Below are 19931 nucleotides of genomic sequence, written 5' to 3'. Positions count from 1 at the left end.
GGGACCAAATTGCCTTCCACACTTGACCATCTCTCCCCAGTGGTGGGACGTGGAGGCCTCATTGGCTCACATCTCCTCTCACTGGGTTCCAATTGGCCGGAGAACCTCTCACTCCGCTCCCGTTGGCTCTCGCCGTCTCTCGCTGCTCTGTCATTGGTAGGCCGGCTCTCGGGCCACCACACGTCACTCTCTCACCCCATTTCCTCGGCCCTCCGGCTTTGACCCCGCCCCTTCCCCCGCCCTTCCAGCCACGAGGGAACACCCCAGCGAGTGCCCGCCTCTAGTTTCCTTCGGATTGGTTGAAACCGGACAGGGAGGCGGGCGCTACCGGCCTACTCTGCCGGTCACGATTGGCTGCTAGGTCCATGGTCCCGCCTCCCACCGACTCCGGGCCGTGCCGGAGTCTGGTGGGTCGGCGGCTATAAAGGTGGTGGGGAGGGGAGGCGCCGCGGATTGCATCTTCGTTGGTCGTTCCTTTTCCACGGCCACTGCCCGCTCACATTTCGGTGAGTGTCCGAGTGGAGGAAGAAACCTGGGCTGCTGAGACCCTGCGAGCAGGGTGAGGGCCCAGCGGATCCGTGTCCTTGACTAGGCCTGAAGGAGCTCCGGTTCCGCCAGGGTCTGGGCTGAGGCGTGGACCTAGCCCGGGAGGATGGGGCACCGTGAGCGGGGGCCGTGCAGGGCGTCCCCTGTCAGGGACCTGGGGCCGACCGCGGTGGGTCCTAGGAGGGGCCGGGGCCACTGATGTGGGCAGGCGAGTCGCAGAGGGGAGAAGGAGAGAGGGCATTGAGGGCTAGGCTTCTGATGACATAGGAGCTGGAGGTGCCAGGGGAGTGGCTGTGACCGCCTTGAGGGGATGGGGGGCCCACATGAGGGGGACGAGAAAGGAGTTGGACTGTCAGGGTGTTTCCGGAGCCTTGGCTTAGGGGTGGACGCCGAAGGATGGGGAAGATCACGCTTAGATGGAGGCTTGTAGGTTGGCAGGGGGTGTGTCCTCCTGCCACAGATTAGAGAGTTGCTGGGAGAAAGGGAAGTGGGCAGCATTACTCTTCGTCCCTAGCTCAGGTGCGAGAAAGCATCACAACCGTGGTTTAACCTGGTTGAGTACTTTGAATTCTTGACTGCTTCGGTCTGTGCTTGCTTCAGGTATCACAGATTCCTGCTTCCTACTTTCCCGCCTCCATATTTTTAATGCCCATTAAGATATATATATAGGTTTCCTCGGTGTTTTGAAATTTCGTATCTCCCTCCTGCCAGTAGCCTCAGGACCAACCAGACTTGCTATGATGATGTAATGGGCAGGCAAGCACAGGGTCTTCACCCACAATAGGTTTGGGTTGAACCAAGGACATTTCAAAGCTTGGTATATGGAGTCTTTGAAAAACTTGTGTCCTGCCCTGACCAGTGGTAGAGAAAGAATTACTCTGACCCACCCTGGAGGAGAGAGAGATTTGGACAACAGGTAGAGTGAGGCTGGCCCGGCTGGTCATGCTCGCCCTGTGGCCTTGGTTTAGCGCATCACAGGCTTCTTTGCTCACCTCTGCTGCAACTCTGCCCTCCTGCTGATGCTCTTGCCAAACTGCTGCAGTGGATGATGTGTTCTGGCTGCTGCTGAGTAACATTTGCTCTGTTTCAGGGATGAATCATGAAAAACAATGGCAAGGTAAATGACAAGATTGAGACAAATGGAAGTGCCTGTATAGTTAGCAGATTTTTCCTTCTGAGGTGGAGTTTGGACTTTTATTGCACAGATTTGTTAGAAGACTAATTGAAAGTCCTTAACCTGTATCTTTGCCAAATGGTTCTTTGCAGCTTGAGACATCTAAGCAGTTTGTGTTCTTTATGTTTAAAATTTCAGTTATTTTTCTGTGGATACGGAGGGCAGGGATAGCATATCTTATGGGAAAGGAGAAAGACTTTCTTTTCTGTGTGTCTAAACTTTGTAGGTCTCTCTCCTAAGTTTGTAAGTTTGCCCGTAAATCAGTTCGAGTTTAGTTCAGTTCAATTCTAGTTTAGTCAGTAACCCTAGTTCTCAGAAGGTGTTTCCGACGGGGAGAGCTAAATGGTATTATGTTTAGGGCCATAGAAGGCCACGTCATCTGTTAGACTAATCCTGGGCCTTGTTTTTCATTTTGTTTTTTTCTTAAATATTCCTTCAGGGTGCTTTTACATCTTGTTTCTCGTAACTGTGGGATTGATTTTGAGATTTTTTTTTGATTGAGATTTTAGATAGCTTTTCTCACAGGAAATGCAAAACCCTGATATTGGTGTAATGTGTGTTTCATGGGTACCCTAGCATTATTTAAAACAGTGGTAAGTCAGTGGAACTGAATGCAGGGAGATGCACTGGGGTTGTGGATGGAGGAGCTTGATGGGCTATATATCAGAATCTCTATTTAGTTTCATTTGGAAGGGAATATAGAGTCATAATTTTATGCTGGGTTATTAAAAAAACCCAAATATCATAGAAGGGTGTGATATTTTTGTTTCTCAAGACATAGAGATAAAAAAATGTTAGATTAAAAACATGTTACCCAATCTAATGGGAGGGTGGTAGGACTCAATTCCTAATAATTTAGTCAACCCTAAAAGCTTAGCTTGTGGTGATGTCCACTTGCTGTTAACTGAGTGTAGTGAGAGCAGTAGAGGAGAAGCTAATCTTCCAAAGCTCACAGGCTTCATCTTTGCAGGGTTCGTGGTTGGGGGTGTGTGCATTTGGGAATGATTGTAAGACCGACAAATGTTCTCTTCTGATTCCATTTGAACTCCTTACATTTTTCAAGGAATAATTGAAACCTACCATTTGCTTTGAACAGCAGCAGTAGAAAGCCAATTTTCTTAAACTTCTGGACACTGTTTGGTGCTGCAGCTCATGTTGAAAGTGATAGTGAAGAGCTCAGTAATGAGGGCCGCTGCTATTGCGTACTTGAATCTAAAAGATTTTTCCTCTAATTATAACTCCAAATTCAGCCCCTCAAAAAATAGCAATTCTACTGTTGGTGGGAATGTAAATTGATACAGCCACTGTGGAGAACAGTATGGAGGTTCCTTAAAAAACTACAAATAGAACTACCATATGACCCAGCAATCCCACTACTGGGCATATACCCTGAGAAAACCAAAATTCAAAAAGAGTCAGTACCACAATGTTCATTGCAGCTCTATTTACAATAGCCAGGAGATGGAAGCAACCTAAGTGTCCATCATCGAATGAATGGATAAAGAAGATGTGGCACATATATACAATGGAATATTACTCAGCCATAAAAAGAAACGACATTGAGCTATTTGTAATGAGGTGGATAGACCTAGAGTCTGTCACACAGAGTGAAGTAAGTCAGAAAGAGACAAACACCGTATGCTAACACATATATATGGAATTTAAGGGGAAAAAAATGTCATGAAGAACCTAGGGGTAAAACAGGAATAAAGACACAGACCTACTAGAGAATGGACTTGAGGATATGGGGAGGGGGAAGGGTAAGCTGTGACAAAGCGAGAGAGAGGCATGGACATATATACACTACCAAACGTAAGGTAGATAGCTAGTGGGAAGCAGCTGCATAGCACAGGGAGATCAGCTCGGTGCTTTGTGACTGCCTGGAGGGGTGGGATAGGGAGGGGGGGAGGGAGGGAGACGCAAGCGGGAAGAGATATGGGAAAAGAAAAAAAAAAAAAAGCAATTCTGTGTGCCCTTTACTCCAAGGTCTAAAAGGGATTTCAAAAGAATCAAAATATAGCCCTTCTCCCAATAGGAGTCTAAGTATCCAGTATTCTTAAGAAGACTGCCAATAACTAGTTTTCCATTGAGAGTAGAATATGAAGGCTTCAGTGTAGGTGTGAATGACATACCTGCTGTAGGAGTGCAGGGCCGTGATTAGAAAGCTCTAGGAAACCTTCCTGGAAGAGGGAGCTTAAAACAGGACCTTGAAATATGAGTAGAATCTCTGATAAGCAGACCAGTCCCTCTGGGGGGAGGCAGGGTGTCTGTGATTTTTACTTAGGGAACTAGACCAGAGTTGTACAGGTGTGGGCAAGGCTTTCCTAACAGTCGTTTTGCTTGCTTGCTCCTAAGGAGGAAAGGGTCATTCTCAGTTAAAAAGGATTCCTGGATTTCTCTCCTGTAATAGTGAAAAAGATCAGCAGGTAACTGCTTGTGGTTTATCGTGTACCAAAATGTGTACTGGGTGAACTTCTCCGACCATTTGTTTGAATCAAGGCTAACGAGGGAGCCAGAAGGAGGAATTCAGAACACTGAACAAACCCCAGGAGAAAGTTGATTGGCCCTAGGCAGTCTTATCATTCTTCAGTTTTAATCTTTGCCAAACTCGAAACGCCTGTATTTCAGCTCAGGAGTCTTCTCCAAACATGCTTTGTGATAACCTGCCCAGCCGCTTGTGATTCATAAACTGCTGTCTGAGCCACGCTGCTTCCCTCTATCACTTGCTCTGAAAAGACCTTCTGTTAGAAATAAGCTGATGACCTGCTTGCGACTTCGGCACTGCTGTTTTAGTCAGGATAGAGAACGCTCCTAGCAATTGCAGAAGAGAATGGAAAGCCTAATCCCTTTCTGATTGACTCTTCCCCAAAGTGGCATTGATTGCTCCATTTCCTTTCCTGGACTCCAGGCCTCTCTTTCTCCTGAGAGCTTAAGTAACATGGCAGTCCTCTGTGAATCTTCTTTCTTCTTCTGTCTTTCTTTGCTTTCTTTTGTGCGCTGGAGTTCTCTTTCTCCCTTCTCCCTCCTGCTCTCTCTGCCTTCCCACCTAACCTCCCTCCCCAGTTTAAATAATCAAAATTGAAAGAGGGAATATTGGCAGTTCAAGAGAAATGTCCATGATGAAAATAGTGTCAAATGCATATACAAATGTGGTTTCAAGAAGAAATATTAAGTTATTTAAATAGTCTCAACTCTTAAGAAGGAATCATGTCCCCGCCCCCCCTCCACCAGTGAGAACTAGTCCCCATGGAATGCTTAATTTGCAGATTACAAAGGGATAATTTGAGAGAATAAGGAACGAAAAGTTATTTTCTCAAAATGTATATATCATCCTGGAATCAGAGGTTTTTTGGAATATAGAAGTCTTTTCCCACAAACCTCAGTATCGATTTATGGGATGGGGGTGGTGAACTTAATGAAGGGAAAGGAACTAAGTCTCTAAGCTCTTAAATGATCTAATCGTGTAAAAGAAGTAAAGCTTTACTAAACAGCAGCTGAGGGTAGTCTCCAGTTAATCAGGCAAGGGCGGATGCTATATTCACCAACAATTAAATAGAGAGCAAAGGTAATTAATTGTTTGCGTTAAACAGGAACTGTTGTCTCAAGTAACAACCCTTCAAAACAGGTGGACTGAGGAAAATGGTCCAAAGCATTTTGTTTCCACATCATTTTGTTTCCACAGAATTTAAATGATGATAAAGCTTAATGCTCCTTGGTCTTGATATCAAATAACTACCTTTTTAACCAAGCACTAAGGGGAAAATCACTTTCTAAAAGGTTGGGGCAGGTGAAAGTGACCATGTTGAAAACTAGGAGCGTAAGATTAAATAAATGAAGATAATTAGGTCTTGCTAGAAAGATACATATTTTGTTTGAAAAATACTGAGAGCTAGGATAATATTAAATGCTTTATATTATTCCCATATTTTATCTTCTCAACCATCCTTCACAATGAACTGGGAGGGCAGGTATTAGCTCCATTTTACAGATGAGGAAATTGAAGCTCAGAGAGGCACAAATTGTTCAAGTCACAAACTCCCAAGTGCAGAGCAAGCTCTTGAATATGTAAGCCTCTTTACTCCAGAAATGTATTAGCCTAGTACAACTCATTTATATTCCTTTCCCCCAATTCTTGAAAACCCTAATTTAGTAAAGAAGACTACAACTCTCCCAGCATCATATTTGGTTTAAAGCCTGAATCAGTGATAGAACTACTCACGTCAGTTCATTACCAGGATCGAACCTACCACTGTAAGAGCTAATAAGATAAGGAGAAAAATGTTTTATAAGCCTTAAGTACCATTTTTTCTAAGCAAAGTCAAACTCTGTTCTACATAATGTAATTGGACAAGGAAATGTTTCTTTGAACTCACTTTGAATTGGAGTCATTATTTGAATTTGTGTGGTGATTTATGACTTTAAAAGAGGTTCTTATTTGAAATTCCTAGTGCCTGAAGGAGGAAACAGAGTGACAGACCTGGAGACTGCCGTTCTTTATCCCTCGCACAGGTATGGCATCCTGTCATGCTGCTAACGGAAAGTGCACCTTTCTAATGGAAGGGGGAAATTTAATTTTTATCCTGAGACAAATAACCATTTGTGTACACCACACATTCTTAAAACCCATGCTAGGATTACACCTTGTCTTTAAACATTAGTTAATGCCATAATGCTTCAGGAGACTGATTTTGTGTTTGTGAGACTAATGTTTAAAATCTAGAAACTAATCTTAAAAATAAGCGTTCACTCATAAGAGAAAAAAATCTAGATAATAAAATGTAACCGTATAAACTGCTTAGTCAGAAACAATCACAGGTAAGCATGTGTGCCAATAGTGCTTTCTGAATTACAGCCTCGAAAGATATCCATCAGGGCTGTAGATTGAATGTTTATGTAAGATTGGACAGTGGTTACATATGTGTTTGAACCAATAATCTAAATATTTGCAGCTATTGCTTTCTTCTATTACCATGGAGCTCCTCTTATGAGTCTGCTTTTTTCAAAAGATTAAGAATACATGCAGGTAATTTTTTAAACTGTCAGATGTTTAAACTGTATTCTATTTAGAAAATTTTTGTGATATTTAGAATAGTGAATTAACCAGAATATCCCATTCTTTGACTAAAGTTAATGCTATAATGTGAACATACCAGGTCTTTAGCTGGCCTTTTTTTCTTTTTTTTCTCTTTTTCTAATTTTTCTGGCCTACTTCAGAGAGCATTTGAGAGCACAACATAAGAGCACACAACAGGATAGTTAAAAGTAAAGATTATAGACCCTATAAAAAAAAAAAAAAAAGATTATAGACCCTAAACTATATCAATCTTTTTGTTGTTCAAAATGCCATGAAGGCAGTTACTCCCTGTATTAATTTCTCTCTTTTTTTCTACTTTTCTCACTCTCCCTCAATTTCAACCAAAAGGTAAATATTTCAAATTAGATGGTGTTTTACCAGGAATGTAATGAAAACACCTTGGCTGTCAAAAATCCTCAGAGAACGAGCAATATTGACTGAGTTCAGACAATGTAAAAATTTTTTCCACATCAAGATCAGAGGCATGATTCGCTTTCATGAGTCGCTCTGATGGGTATGGGCTATTTTAGTTTAGCTACCTTTTTTTCCCCTCAAATGAAACAAGTCACTTATTTAACTCTAGGAGGCTTAAAAATAGAGTTACACCTTACGTAGTAAGTACCATATAGCAGTGACTAATCAGAGCTAGTTAGATTATGGTAAATATGGAGTAATTCTGGAATTAAAGCCTTCTTTCTGGCTTTTCATAAACTGGTTTATATCTTCAGAAGATTATATATATATTTGTCCATTTTATTTCCAACAGCACTGCAAGCTGTTGGGCCAGGCAGGGAAAATTATACTGTCCTCAGCATGTTTAGAGCGGTTTGAAGAGTTGAAAAGAATCTAAAGGTTAACCTTGTGGGAAAGGCTGGGAAGGTAGTTAATCCTACTGCCTCTGCTTTGGTGACTTAAAGGGTAGCATATAGGAGGGGTTCTTCTATAAGTATGTGGACTGTGTTTTTGTTTTTAACACTAGTTGAGTTTTTTTCTGTGGACTATGCAGAGGACTTTAACCTATTTTACTATAAACTTAGAATCTGCCTTATGACTTATTAGATAGTCCCTTTATATCTTCATTTCAACTTCAGTGTAGCAGAGTTTAGATTATCATAAAATTGATGGGTTTGCATGGAACAGGGGAAAGATAGGACAAACTGGAGAGGTGCTTCTCTGTTCACTTGTGTATCTGACAGTGAGTGATTCTGTCAAGAAATAAAACAGTGGAGGCTAGAAATCTGAAGTCATCCTCAGTACTTCATCCTTTTCCTACTATCTAGTCAGTCACAATTTCTGCCAGTTTTCTGCTTCCATATTTTTTTGAAGCTGTTCCTTTACTCTTCATGTAGTAATTGATGTAGTTAATGACCTACATCTCATTGGGCTTCTGTATCAGCTTCCTAACTCAGATCCATTCTCCACAGAGCACCAGTGACTGTGTAAAATGGTGACTCTCAAACTTTTCTGACTATGACCCTCAGTAAGGAATCCACAATTGCAACCCAGGATATGTGTGAATAATTGAGACAAAATTTTCATGAAAATTTCTTGTATTTAGAAGGAAGATTTTCTTAAGACCTTTGACTTAGATCTTGTGATTATATTTCCAGGTGCTTATTTTTCAGGTTTTACTGTACTCATACCTTGATAACCTATGGGCTAAGGATAGATCTCATGATTTAAGGACAGATTCTCTGCTTTAGATATTTTCTCAAGATTTCAATAATTAGCAACGCACTATGGCAATAGTCTGTAATTTCATTATCCCTAATGCTACACCTGAGTTGGCAGAGTGGCAGAGGACAAATGACATAGATACAGGATTTGCCTTTTGTCAGTGGCAGCAGCAGCAAGAGTGTGGGGCTTTGGCTCTAACTCAGCAGCAGAGGTGCTGGGACCAGGAGCTCTGGCAGCCTCAGTAGGAATGTGAGCTCATGGGGTCTGAATAGTAACCACCTTCCTCCCCTTTGCTCGTCTAGCCCAGCCAACAAGTTGGTAACCATTTCCCTGTATTAAATCCTCCTCTGTTAGAAATATCTAGAATAATTTCTCTTTTTCTGATTGATACAACCTCTAAAGAAATTGAGGCTCTGATAGGTTATGTGACTTACCCATAGGCCATAGCAACACTCTTGAGTGGCTAGCACATTTTCTTTTTACTGTTGGTAAATAAATCTAGACACTAGTTTACAGTGTGGCAACAGTCCAACTTTTTAAGGCCCTTTTTCAAACAGAAGGGGTTGTTTTAAGAGGTGTTATCTAAGATGCCACACAAATAATGTGTGGATTATCAGTTTTCAAATTTGAATCTGTTTTGGGGTTTTTTTGCCTGATTTAGAAGCTAAGTGATAACCTTGTGATTTTATGATCATTTATTGCCTATACACCAGCTGTAGAAAGTATAGAATATTGACTTTTGACTGTTATGGGTCCAGAAACTTGTCTTTGCTTTAAATTTTAATCACTTGGGTTCTGGGTGGGGCTTCTTTGGAAAGCTGGGATTATAATAGCAGGGGCCTTGAGTAGATTGCTATGGTAGACTTGACAGTGTGGCTTTTCTACTTACTGGTATCGTTTAGATCAATAAAGACTGCAATATTGTTTGTTCTAACAGTTTTAAAGTCTCATAAAGTCAATAGCTATGAATAATCAATATACCTATGATAAATGAATGAATGACTTTTTTTAAACTTTTTGAGGGGCCAGGAATAGATCAGATACTTGACTTCTGATTTGTGGGCCTTATTACTAAATTGTCATTGTATTTTATCTTACAGTTCTTTACAACATAGAAGAATCTTATTTGAGTTTTCTTTACCTCTAATAATCATATTTTAAATCAAAATATATCCAGCTCTGAATAAAGTGCAAGCCTTTCTAAAAGATGATAATTTTTTTGTTTTGTTTGGCCTTGCCCTGGGGCATGCAGGATCTTAGTTCCCCGACCAGGAATTGAACCTGTGCCCCCTGCAGTGGAAGCGTGGAGTCTTAACCACTGGGCCACCAGGGAAGTCCCTAAAAGATGATAATTTTAAATAATAATGGAGTTAATAATAACTCCAGTCATACTATAATTACTACTTTCACATATTAAAATTGACCCCCTAAGTAAACTAAACTTAGAAATTAATATTTTAGGTGATAATGAAAGTCTCAATGTTGATTTCTTAAGTTTGAACTTGACAGTCTGCAACCTATAATCTACAACAATGTTTTTTCTGTTTTTCTTTCTAAAGTTCTTTCACCATGCCTGGGTCACTTCCTTTGAACACAGAAGCCTGCTGGCCAAAAGATGTGGGGATTGTTGCCCTTGAGATCTATTTTCCTTCTCAATATGTTGATCAAGCAGAGTTGGAAAAATATGATGGCGTAGATGCTGGAAAGTATACTATTGGCCTGGGCCAGGCCAAGATGGGCTTCTGCACAGATAGAGAAGATATCAACTCTCTTTGCATGACTGTGGTCCAGAATCTTATGGAGAGAAATAGCCTTTCTTATGATTGCATTGGGCGGCTAGAAGTTGGAACAGAGACAATCATCGACAAATCAAAGTCAGTGAAGACGAATTTGATGCAGCTCTTTGAAGAGTCTGGGAATACAGATATAGAAGGAATAGACACAACTAATGCGTGCTATGGAGGCACAGCTGCTGTCTTCAATGCTGTTAACTGGATTGAGTCCAGCTCTTGGGATGGTATGTTACATATTATTCCAAAGAAACTCTCCTTGAAGGTGAAAACGCCCAAATGACCTTTAATTAATGCCATATGCACACTTACCAGTTATGCTTGTTTGAACATGTTCAGAAAGATAGCTATGACTTTCAGCTTATCTGAATTATGAATTGGTTATCTTTATCATGTAGGACAAAATTATCTATCAAAATTTAGTCAGAATTTTTTTTTTCTTTACCAAAGATGGGGAAAGGATATTCTGGGAAAATATAACAGATTCAGTTTATATGTATGATATTTAGAGTGTTGATCACATTCTTGTATATAATACAAAATATTTTTCAGGACGGTATGCCATGGTAGTTGCAGGGGATATTGCCGTATACGCCACAGGAAATGCTCGACCTACAGGTGGAGTTGGAGCCGTTGCTATGCTAATTGGGCCTAATGCTCCTTTAATTTTTGAACGAGGTGAGTGTCTGGGAAAGCATTTTTTTTAATTTTTACAATATGAGAAATTTGAGAATAAAAATTTGAAAATAAAAATAGAAGCTAGTACTTGGTGTTCATTAAATGCAGGCACTACCTGCTAAGTGCTTTATGTGTATTATCATATTTAGTCTTCATAGCAATTGTATGAGGTAAGTGATGTCATCCCCACCTTACAGAGGAGTAAAATGGGTTTAAGTTGGGTTTAAGTAATAACTGGGAGACATAACTTAGCCATAGTCATACAATAATTTGTTTTCAGTTCAGTAGAGCAGTATGATCTCCTGGTTAGGTATATGAAACTTGCATAAAATGTTGTATATCCAAAGAGTCTTAGGCCTGTCCGTGGATATTGTTATGCTTCATTTGAATTACATATTGGTTTCACCTTGTGACTTCTCTTCTGTGAGTAGTGAGTTGACTAGATTAAAGGGAAGTTCCCAGATGATGCAATATGCTTACTAACATACATCAGAAAGCAGAGCTACATGGACCTCTTTCTTTTTTGTTCTAATAGGACTTCGTGGGACACATATGCAACATGCCTATGACTTTTACAAGCCTGATATGCTTTCTGAATATCCTATAGTAGATGGAAAACTGTCCATTCAGTGCTACCTCAGTGCATTAGACCGCTGCTATTCTGTCTACCGCAAGAAGATCTATGCCCAGTGGCAGAAAGGTGGGCTTTATCTATTTTCCTCGGTTTTGTTATCTGTTGAAGGCAGTATAATGTGCCGACTGTCTTTAGTGAGAAACTACTTCTTGGGCATCCTTCATTAGTGTCTCCTTAAACCATTTCTTTCTCACCCACCAAATAGCATAGTTTTCCCATAGTTTCTGGGAATGTGTAATGTAAGAGAACAGGTAAACTTTCCAAATGTAGTGTATTTCTATACAAATACTTAGGATGACTTACCCCCAGTAAGAAAATCAAAAGCAGGGTAAAAGAAAGTAACTTGAATTTTGTACATATTCTGAGAGAGGTATTCTCACAAGGTTTTAGTTTGCAACTGTGATCTGAAGAAAACTCTAATGAAAATAAATTATACCGAAGTGATCCCCCTGCCCACATAGTCTTTTTGCACTTGAGCTGTGAATTCATACTTGCTTTTTTAGTGTCATCATCAATCTCCATCTTTAACCCTGAGAAAGTTCTTGAGGTACTGAGAAGGACAGTATTCGAATTAATGCTATTAAAACACACCATATCATATAAAGTATGCTTTTTCCATAGTCCAACTTTGGGGTAAAAATAATATTCAATAACAGATATTAGGTAACATAGTGGCTTTGCATAAGAAGCATTCTTGAAGTATGTAAAATATCATACTGTTTGCCAGTATTTAACAATACAATGATTTTCTAACTTTTTACTAGGACCCACAGTAAAACGTATCCTTTACATTGTATGTGCAGTTAAATGGAAACTAAAGTGTCATGAAATTTCCTGCCCATGCTGCGGGTTATACGGTTTGCTATTTTCTACTCTAGTCTGTTTCATTAAAAACAAAACACAAACAAACATAAAAACCTCTTAATTATTAAGGTTAAAAAAATATATACTGGCCCTGACCCACTAAATTGATCACACAACCCACTAATGGGTTGTGATAGTTCAGTTTGAAAACCAGTAATACAGTAGTGTATATTGTTCTATTTCTAGATGTCTTTTTGATAAACATTTTAAACTATAGAGATGTTTCATTATACAGTGTATTTTTGGTTGCTGCTTAAAGATATAAAAACATCCCAGCCCTGTTCTAAAATCAAACTTCAAAAGTTAGTGGCTTAAATGAATTTCATAATTTCTTTGGATTTCTCTTTCAGAGGGAAATGATAGAGATTTCACCTTGAATGATTTTGGTTTCATGATCTTCCACTCACCCTATTGCAAACTGGTTCAGAAATCTGTAGCTCGGATGTTGCTGAATGACTTCCTTCATGACCAGAACAGAGATAAAAATAGTATCTACAGTGGCCTGGAAGCCTTTGGGTAAGAGGAATTATGATTTTTTCCCTTCTATGTGAGAGTATTTTTTATATCTGTGAAACCAATATTTGTACAGACATGAAAATTTTAGTCAAAAGAAGTCATCTTGTCTAACCTATTTATGTAATCACTGAACAAGCTGAGTCCCAGAGAGGTGGTCGCTTACCTACATGAACTCTTTAGTCATTTCTACTCAGATTTTCTGATTTCCTCTTTTTAGATCTGTTGCCATTGTCACCATAATAATATAGCCCCACAAGTGTCTGTATTTATAGAGCAGCCTCTTAACTCTTCTCCCTGCCTCTCCCGAGCCCCTGTGCCCGTATCCATCCTGCACATAGCCACTGCTGACGTCTGCTTTCATGCTCCTTCCACGTTTTCCCCACCTCTAGGGCCTCCTAGTATGCTATTCCTGTTAGACTCATTCTGTTTCTCCTTTCCTGTGTCTCTTCTCCTTCTGATAAAATTCTATTCAACTTTTTAAGACTTGGCTCCTATAATGTGACTTTTCTAACTAAATGGACATTATTATGGACTTGAAATAGTAGTATATTCTGTTTGGTGATGACAGCTTTAGTGGGTTATTAACCCATTCAAATTATGTTGTTTTAATTTGATTAAAAACCTTTCAGAAAAAGGACAATATATGTACAACTGTTATATCTTACCTAGCAATTAGCATACTGCTACTTGGTTTTTAATAAATGGGAAATCGGAATCATACACACTTATAGTTAGGTCCAATAAGTAATATAATAAAAATACAGTCTTTGAATAACGTAAGATTTTCTTTTTTCTAAATCTTTCAGGGATGTTAAGTTAGAAGATACCTACTTTGATAGAGATGTGGAAAAGGCATTTATGAAGGCTAGTTCAGAACTCTTCAATCAGAAAACAAAGGCATCTTTGCTTGTGTCAAATCAAAATGGAAATATGTACACATCCTCAGTGTATGGCTCCCTGGCTTCCGTTCTTGCACAGTAAGTATAAATTTCCGCTGATTCACTCCCCTCGTTCGGAGATGTTAGATTTCTAAGACCAGATCTGGTGTCAGGCATGTTGGTGGCAGGTCGCAGAATGGTATTTTATTTCCAGGCTCTCTAGCCTATTGTCTATTGACTTGAAGGACATATGGGATGAGGGTACAATTATTCCAGAGTATTTAATTTCATACTTGCTTTCCTGACTATTGTTCTCATGGCCTTATTATTCTTTTTTTTTAAATAAATTTATTTATTTATTATTTTTTGGCTGTGTTGGGTTTTTGTTGCTGCATGCAGGCTTTCTCTAGTTGCGGTGAGTGGGGGCTACTTTTTGTTGCAGTGCGCAGGCTTCTCATTGCGGTGGCTTCTCTTATTGCAGAGCGTGGGCTTTAGTAGTTGTGGCACGTGGGCTCAGTAGTTGTGGCTCGCGGGCTCTAGAGCACAGTCTCAGTAGTTGTGGCGCATGAGCTTAGTTGCTCTGCAGCATGTGGGATCTTCCCAGACCAGGGCTTGAACCCGTGTCCCCTGCATTGGCAGGTGAATTCTTAATCACTGCACCACCAGGGAAGTCCTGGTTTTATTATTCTTGACCTACAGTTGAACCCCAGTTGGCAAATAACTTACATTAGGGCATGATAACTTTCAAAAACCCCATCATTCCCAGAGAGATGAGAATTCTTGTTTTCAGTCTGCTTACTGTAATAGTAAAGCTTTAGGTTAGATCCCTAGGCCTAGGATGAATCTTATTCCAACTCGTGGTTTTCCACCCATTGTAGTTGGATCAATTAAGCTTTTTAATGTTTTTTTTCCCTCCTACACAGGTACTCACCTCAGCAGCTGGCAGGAAAGAGGATTGGTGTGTTCTCTTATGGTTCTGGTTTAGCTGCCACTCTGTACTCCCTCAAAGTTACACAAGATGCCACACCAGGTAAATGCTGAGTCTTTCAACAAGAATGTCTTGAGAACCTACTGTGGTAAGGTTGACTTAGCAGGCTTCTCAAGTGAGTGCTTGAATCTGTCCCGTAGATCATTATGACATTTTAATCTTCATTACTTCTTTCAACATACTCTCCAAAAATCTGCCTTAACTGGGTAAAGGGCAGGATTATGTCTGAGTCAGAATATCTTTCCTTCCTTCCAAGTCAGAAAAAAATGTCTAATCAGCTGAAACTTTTTTTTTCTAATGGCATAGTGTGACTTTTGCTTCTTTGGCAAGTAACTTTATTTTCTCTTTTATCTCATTTTTAAAGGATATGTAGCCAGGGGACGTAGGTAGAGAAAGGGAAGCATACCTATTTAAGGCAGGTGGCTTTTGAGTCTTCACACCAATGACTGAGTCTGATCATATGAGTGAATAATACCAGGTCATTTCTTGGTTGGTTTACTGAGTTGTCTAATGTTTATAAGGGTATGGTCTTAGCTGTATTTAAGGACACTTTTGTGCCTTCCCTGAGCAGGGAGGAGCAAAAATATGGAGAAAAACTGATGGAAGACTTGGCATTACTCTAAAACTGTACTGTAGGTTGACTGTAGACAAGTTATTTATAGTTTCAAATCCCACCTATTTCCTAGCTTGTCTACTGGCTGATACGGAACAAACATTTAGTGAGAGGTCAGCGGAAGCTGTGCCAAATAAATAACAGCTTATCTTTTAACTAAACAATAGCCAGTAGTTCTGCAGAAATGCAAAGTTGTTTTTTTCATTTGGCAACATTTTGTTCAGGCTTTGTGGCATGCTATTTTTAGTCTTTTAATGTTGGAATTATTTGCTGTTTTAGGGTCTGCTCTTGATAAAATAATAGCAAGCTTGTGTGATCTTAAATCAAGGCTTGACTCAAGAACTTGCGTGGCACCAGATGTCTTTGCTGAAAACATGAAGCTCCGAGAGGACACTCATCACTTGGGTAAAAATATTAAATTGTTAATACATACCCAGAAGCCTATTGGAGGGCTCTAATAGCATTCAACATGTGATGTATCAGATTAGTCCAGATATCTAGGTGGGATTCGGTATATACCTGATGTTGGTGAAAATTATGGGGAAATAGCAAATTTTATCTTTAGTTTTATTACCAGATGAGCTGTATGTCATAACTAATTTTTCACATTCTCCGCCTTTCCTTTAGTCAGCTATATTCCCCAGAGTTCAATAGACTCACTCTTTGAAGGAACATGGTACCTAGTTCGAGTAGATGAGAAGCACAGAAGAACTTACGCTCGGCGCCCCTCTCCAAATGATGACACTTTGGATGAAGGCGTAGGGCTTGTGCATTCAAGCACAGCAACTGAGGTAAAGAAAGCTCATTGTGTTTGGTTCTGGGCTTTGACAGGGTAAGGAATTTCTATCCCCAGATCTTAGGGCTTAGGGGATCTAACTGAGATTTAGCAACTTAAAGGAATGTCAATAAAGCAGCGTGATTCAGAGCCAGGGCTCTGGTATTGGATTCTAGCTACGCCATTTTCCAGTTGTATAAAGTGCTTTGCAGTTAAATTATTAGCATTTTTAAGTGCACACTAAATACGAGGTTTTGTTAACAATACCAGAATTTAAACGAAAACTGATCTAGAGAGAAGGCTCACCTGTGGTGTGTGTCTTGGTGAGAGATGAAGTAGGGGCAGGATGTTGAGCCCCTCACATCCCTTCTCTCAACCTACTGTCTAATCTGTCTCCAGTTGTCAAGAAGGAACAGAAATAGCTATGATTTGAATTCCTATTACGTGCTAGCCACTTTTTTCATTTTCTAATTAATTTAATTTAATTTTTAAATTTAATCCTTAAAAGAACCCCCTTGACCTAAATGATACTGTGCCCATTTTAGAGATGAGGCTGAAAAAAGTTAAATGACTTAACCAGAATCAGAGCCAGCCTTCAGACTGAGGACTTTGAAAACTCTGAAGTTATTAATCTTATCCACTCATCACAAATTTGCTAAATGCATAGTCTTGCTCCTTGAGGTAGCAAGTCAAGCCACAAGTGTTTGAGTTGCAAACACAAGATGTGACAAGTGAAATACTGGGTATGGTGGATCTCCGTGTCCTTCCTCTCCCTTGCTACACGGATAATTGTATAATAAAGTCACCATAAAGTAAAGAAGAGATATTTAGCTCCCTCCATGAAAAGTTATATAGAATATATATTGAGCATAAGCCTCTCCAAAGTTGCCCTCTATCAGTTTTCCTACTAGAACTTTAATTAGCAACTTGACTCTTCCTTAAAAAAAACACTAAGAGGCAACAACTTTTCTCTTTTGATTTTAGCATATTCCAAGCCCTGCTAAGAAAGTGCCAAGACTCCCTGCAACAGCAGCAGAACCTGAAGCAGCTGTCATCAGTAACGGGGAGCATTAAGATACTTCTGTGAGGTGGAGGACTTCGGGGCGGGGGGTATGTATGGGAACGGTTGGGGGAATGGGTTGTCTGGGGACAATTTTAAAGGATTACATGTTGCTTCAATTTTTATGTGACTGACATGGAGCCTGGAAAATTATCGTGTTCTTGGGAAAGTCTCTTTGCTCAGTTTCCTAACATGCTTCCTGTTGTGGTTTAGCCAATGCTTAATGTACTCGAATGATGTTAAGGGCTCTGTAAAACTTCATACCCCTCTGGCCATTTGTATGCATGAAGCTTAGTTTTTAAATGTAGTGTGATGAATTGTGCACTTCTGGCGAAGAAAGCAACGGTACTAGTCTCCAATTTTAATTTTTTTAAACACGTAAGAATTTTATACTTTGAACAAACAAGATTACTGAAAGTTCCTGTGGTTTTTGAAAAAAGTTTCTGGTTTAGGGAATGTGGTCTTAATGAGATGTGCACAAACCCTGTTTAAAAATGGCAAGACAGACATACTCTTTTTCTAGAATTTATGAATCCTAAAGAAGGAGAAGAGTTGGGACAGTTACACTAGTTCTAAAAACCGTTGCTTTAAATCCAGGCCAGCAGTGATGCGTTACTGTAATGACCTCTGTGAACAGAGAGATGCTGGCATTGAGCAGACGTCTGGTATAGAAAACATGGATGTAACTCTAGGTCTGCTCCTGACTCAGTTCAAGGTGTATTTTGCGGAACAACATTGAGATGTTATTGGAGTTGTGTATGAGGAAGTTGGTGGTTGCAATCCTTCTTTGCACCTTATTTTGAAGAATAAATAAAACATTTTTATGTCTGCCTTTTAAAAATTTAAAACAAAAAGGAAGGATAGGGGCAGGGCATTATTATTAGGTTATTTCTGATGCTTCAGTGTTATAAATTCAACTTAAAGACTGACAACCGAAACTCATGTTGTAAGTATCCTTTTTGGTTTTTGTATCTGTTCAATGAAAATTAAGAGGTACAACCGAAGTTTTTACATAGTATGACCAGCCAAAAAGTATCCCACTTCTCAAGGTCTGGAAGTAGGATATATAAAGCATTTTTTCAGACTTTCACCTTAAAAAAAAAAAGAAAAAACCAACAAAAACCATCATATGGAATAAATAAGAAGACTGGTTAGACAGTTTTGTAGATCTTTTTGGTGCTGAACTATGACATGAGCCTTATAGATTGTAAAATAGAGATAGTTGGAACTAATGTACAGAACTAAATTTTTTAAAATTTGCCATTGAATTCTGTGACGTTTCAGTTATCTAAAATAAACTTACACAAATATAAAATGTAAGTTTCAGATTGCAAGGTAATATGTAATGTAGTGTTTGTAAAATACTCTTTGTCTAATATTAACTAGCGGTGTTTTGATTTGTACAGTCATAATTTGTTAAAATGACTTCATTTTAACATCCACGGTTGTAGATTAATAACTTAAGTTCAGATTTAAAGACTGGTGGGAAAATGGTGCATGTAATACTTCTGCAAGTATTGGGAGTTTGGTATGTTTTGAAAAGAGTAATTTAACTTTTGGGGTGTCAGGAAATGGGTTTTCTCAAAGTCCATTGCCGGCAATGGGCAGGTCTACTAATACTGGCACAGAGCATAAACTGTACACCTTATTAACAGTGAGGTGAGTAACTTTGAATAAAGTTTTAGAGAAATACTTCAGATATTTGAGTATTCTTTTTTCCCTCCTGAACTAACAGTTTAGGCAAGAAATCAGCTAATATGTTATTTTAAAATACAGTCATTCATTTCATTTCAGTCCATTAATTCACTAACTCATTAATTCATTATTCAAAAAATGTGCAGACCTGATATAAGCAAGGTACTCTGCTTCCATCAGAAATAAAGATTTACAAGATATATGGTCTTGCCTTCAAGGAGCTATTTGTCTAGTATGGAGGAATTTATACTGATGGTTTATCATTCTTATACTTCAGACAAAGAAATTAACTCCCAAATTGGGTGCTAAGCATGTGTGAATTTCACTATAAATATTTATGAAGAGAGTTATTGTGTTTTCCTAAAAGCAAGGTAAGATTAAGGGTTGGCAATTAAACACTAAAAGCACATTTTACAGCCAGTATAGAGCTGCCATCTAGAGCCTCCAGCCTGAGGGTCTCAGGTTGCTGGTGCTCCCAGAGGTTTTACAAAGAGAATTTCTGCACTGGCAGTAATATTGGACTAGATAATCTCAATCCCTGTGAACTCTTAGGACTGTATGAATTGGGAATTAAACCAGATTATTTTCTAGTACTGATCAGCTATTTTATAATGCTGTCATGTCTAGATTAAATATTTAGTAATAATTTCTTTTGTTTTCTGGGCCAGTCTCCAATATCTCTGGGTCATTTAGAAGATGAGGCCAATGTTCTCTAATTCTACAAATTCTAGGATCCTGATTAATATGGCCTTAAGAATTCTATCCTTCCCCTCCTCCTTTTTGGAATTTGTGCACTTTTTTTTTTTCACCTTCTGGGTTTTGTTTACTTCATGAACAGTGATGAGTATGTTTCAGATTAATGCTGACAACTCAGACAGATGCAGCAGCTCCTTTTGACCCTCCTGTGGCTTAGTTGAAACACTTTATCTCTTGTCTGCTGTTTGAAATGTCGTGGCACACGAAAGTGGA

The 19931-nt window shown here is 39.3% G+C and overlaps 1 protein-coding gene across 4 annotated transcripts; it reads left to right on the top strand.

Moving 5' to 3' along the window:
- Nucleotides 1-370: 370 nt before the first annotated feature.
- HMGCS1 (3-hydroxy-3-methylglutaryl-CoA synthase 1) lies at nt 371-18959 on the top strand. Of its 4 annotated transcripts, none has more exons than XM_030881999.2 (11): nt 371-506; nt 6169-6229; nt 10031-10488; nt 10814-10939; nt 11475-11639; nt 12788-12953; nt 13760-13930; nt 14755-14861; nt 15712-15837; nt 16060-16223; nt 17192-18959. In XM_030881999.2, the coding sequence occupies exons 3-11, from the start codon at nt 10041-10043 to the stop codon at nt 17279-17281; spliced, it is 1563 nt and encodes a 520-aa protein (XP_030737859.1). In that variant the 5' UTR covers nt 371-506; nt 6169-6229; nt 10031-10040; the 3' UTR covers nt 17282-18959. The 4 variants fall into 4 exon arrangements, with proteins under 4 accessions (XP_030737859.1, XP_030737862.1, XP_030737861.1 ...); XM_030882000.2 differs by having other exon boundaries at nt 452-559; XM_030882002.2 differs by lacking the exon at nt 6169-6229 and having other exon boundaries at nt 375-506.
- The last annotated feature ends 972 nt before the right edge of the window (nt 18960-19931 follow it).

This window comes from Globicephala melas, chromosome 3, assembly GCF_963455315.2.
Source record: "Globicephala melas chromosome 3, mGloMel1.2, whole genome shotgun sequence".
NCBI lineage: Eukaryota > Metazoa > Chordata > Mammalia > Artiodactyla > Delphinidae > Globicephala > Globicephala melas.
This window is presented reverse-complemented; position numbering and strand designations above follow the sequence as displayed.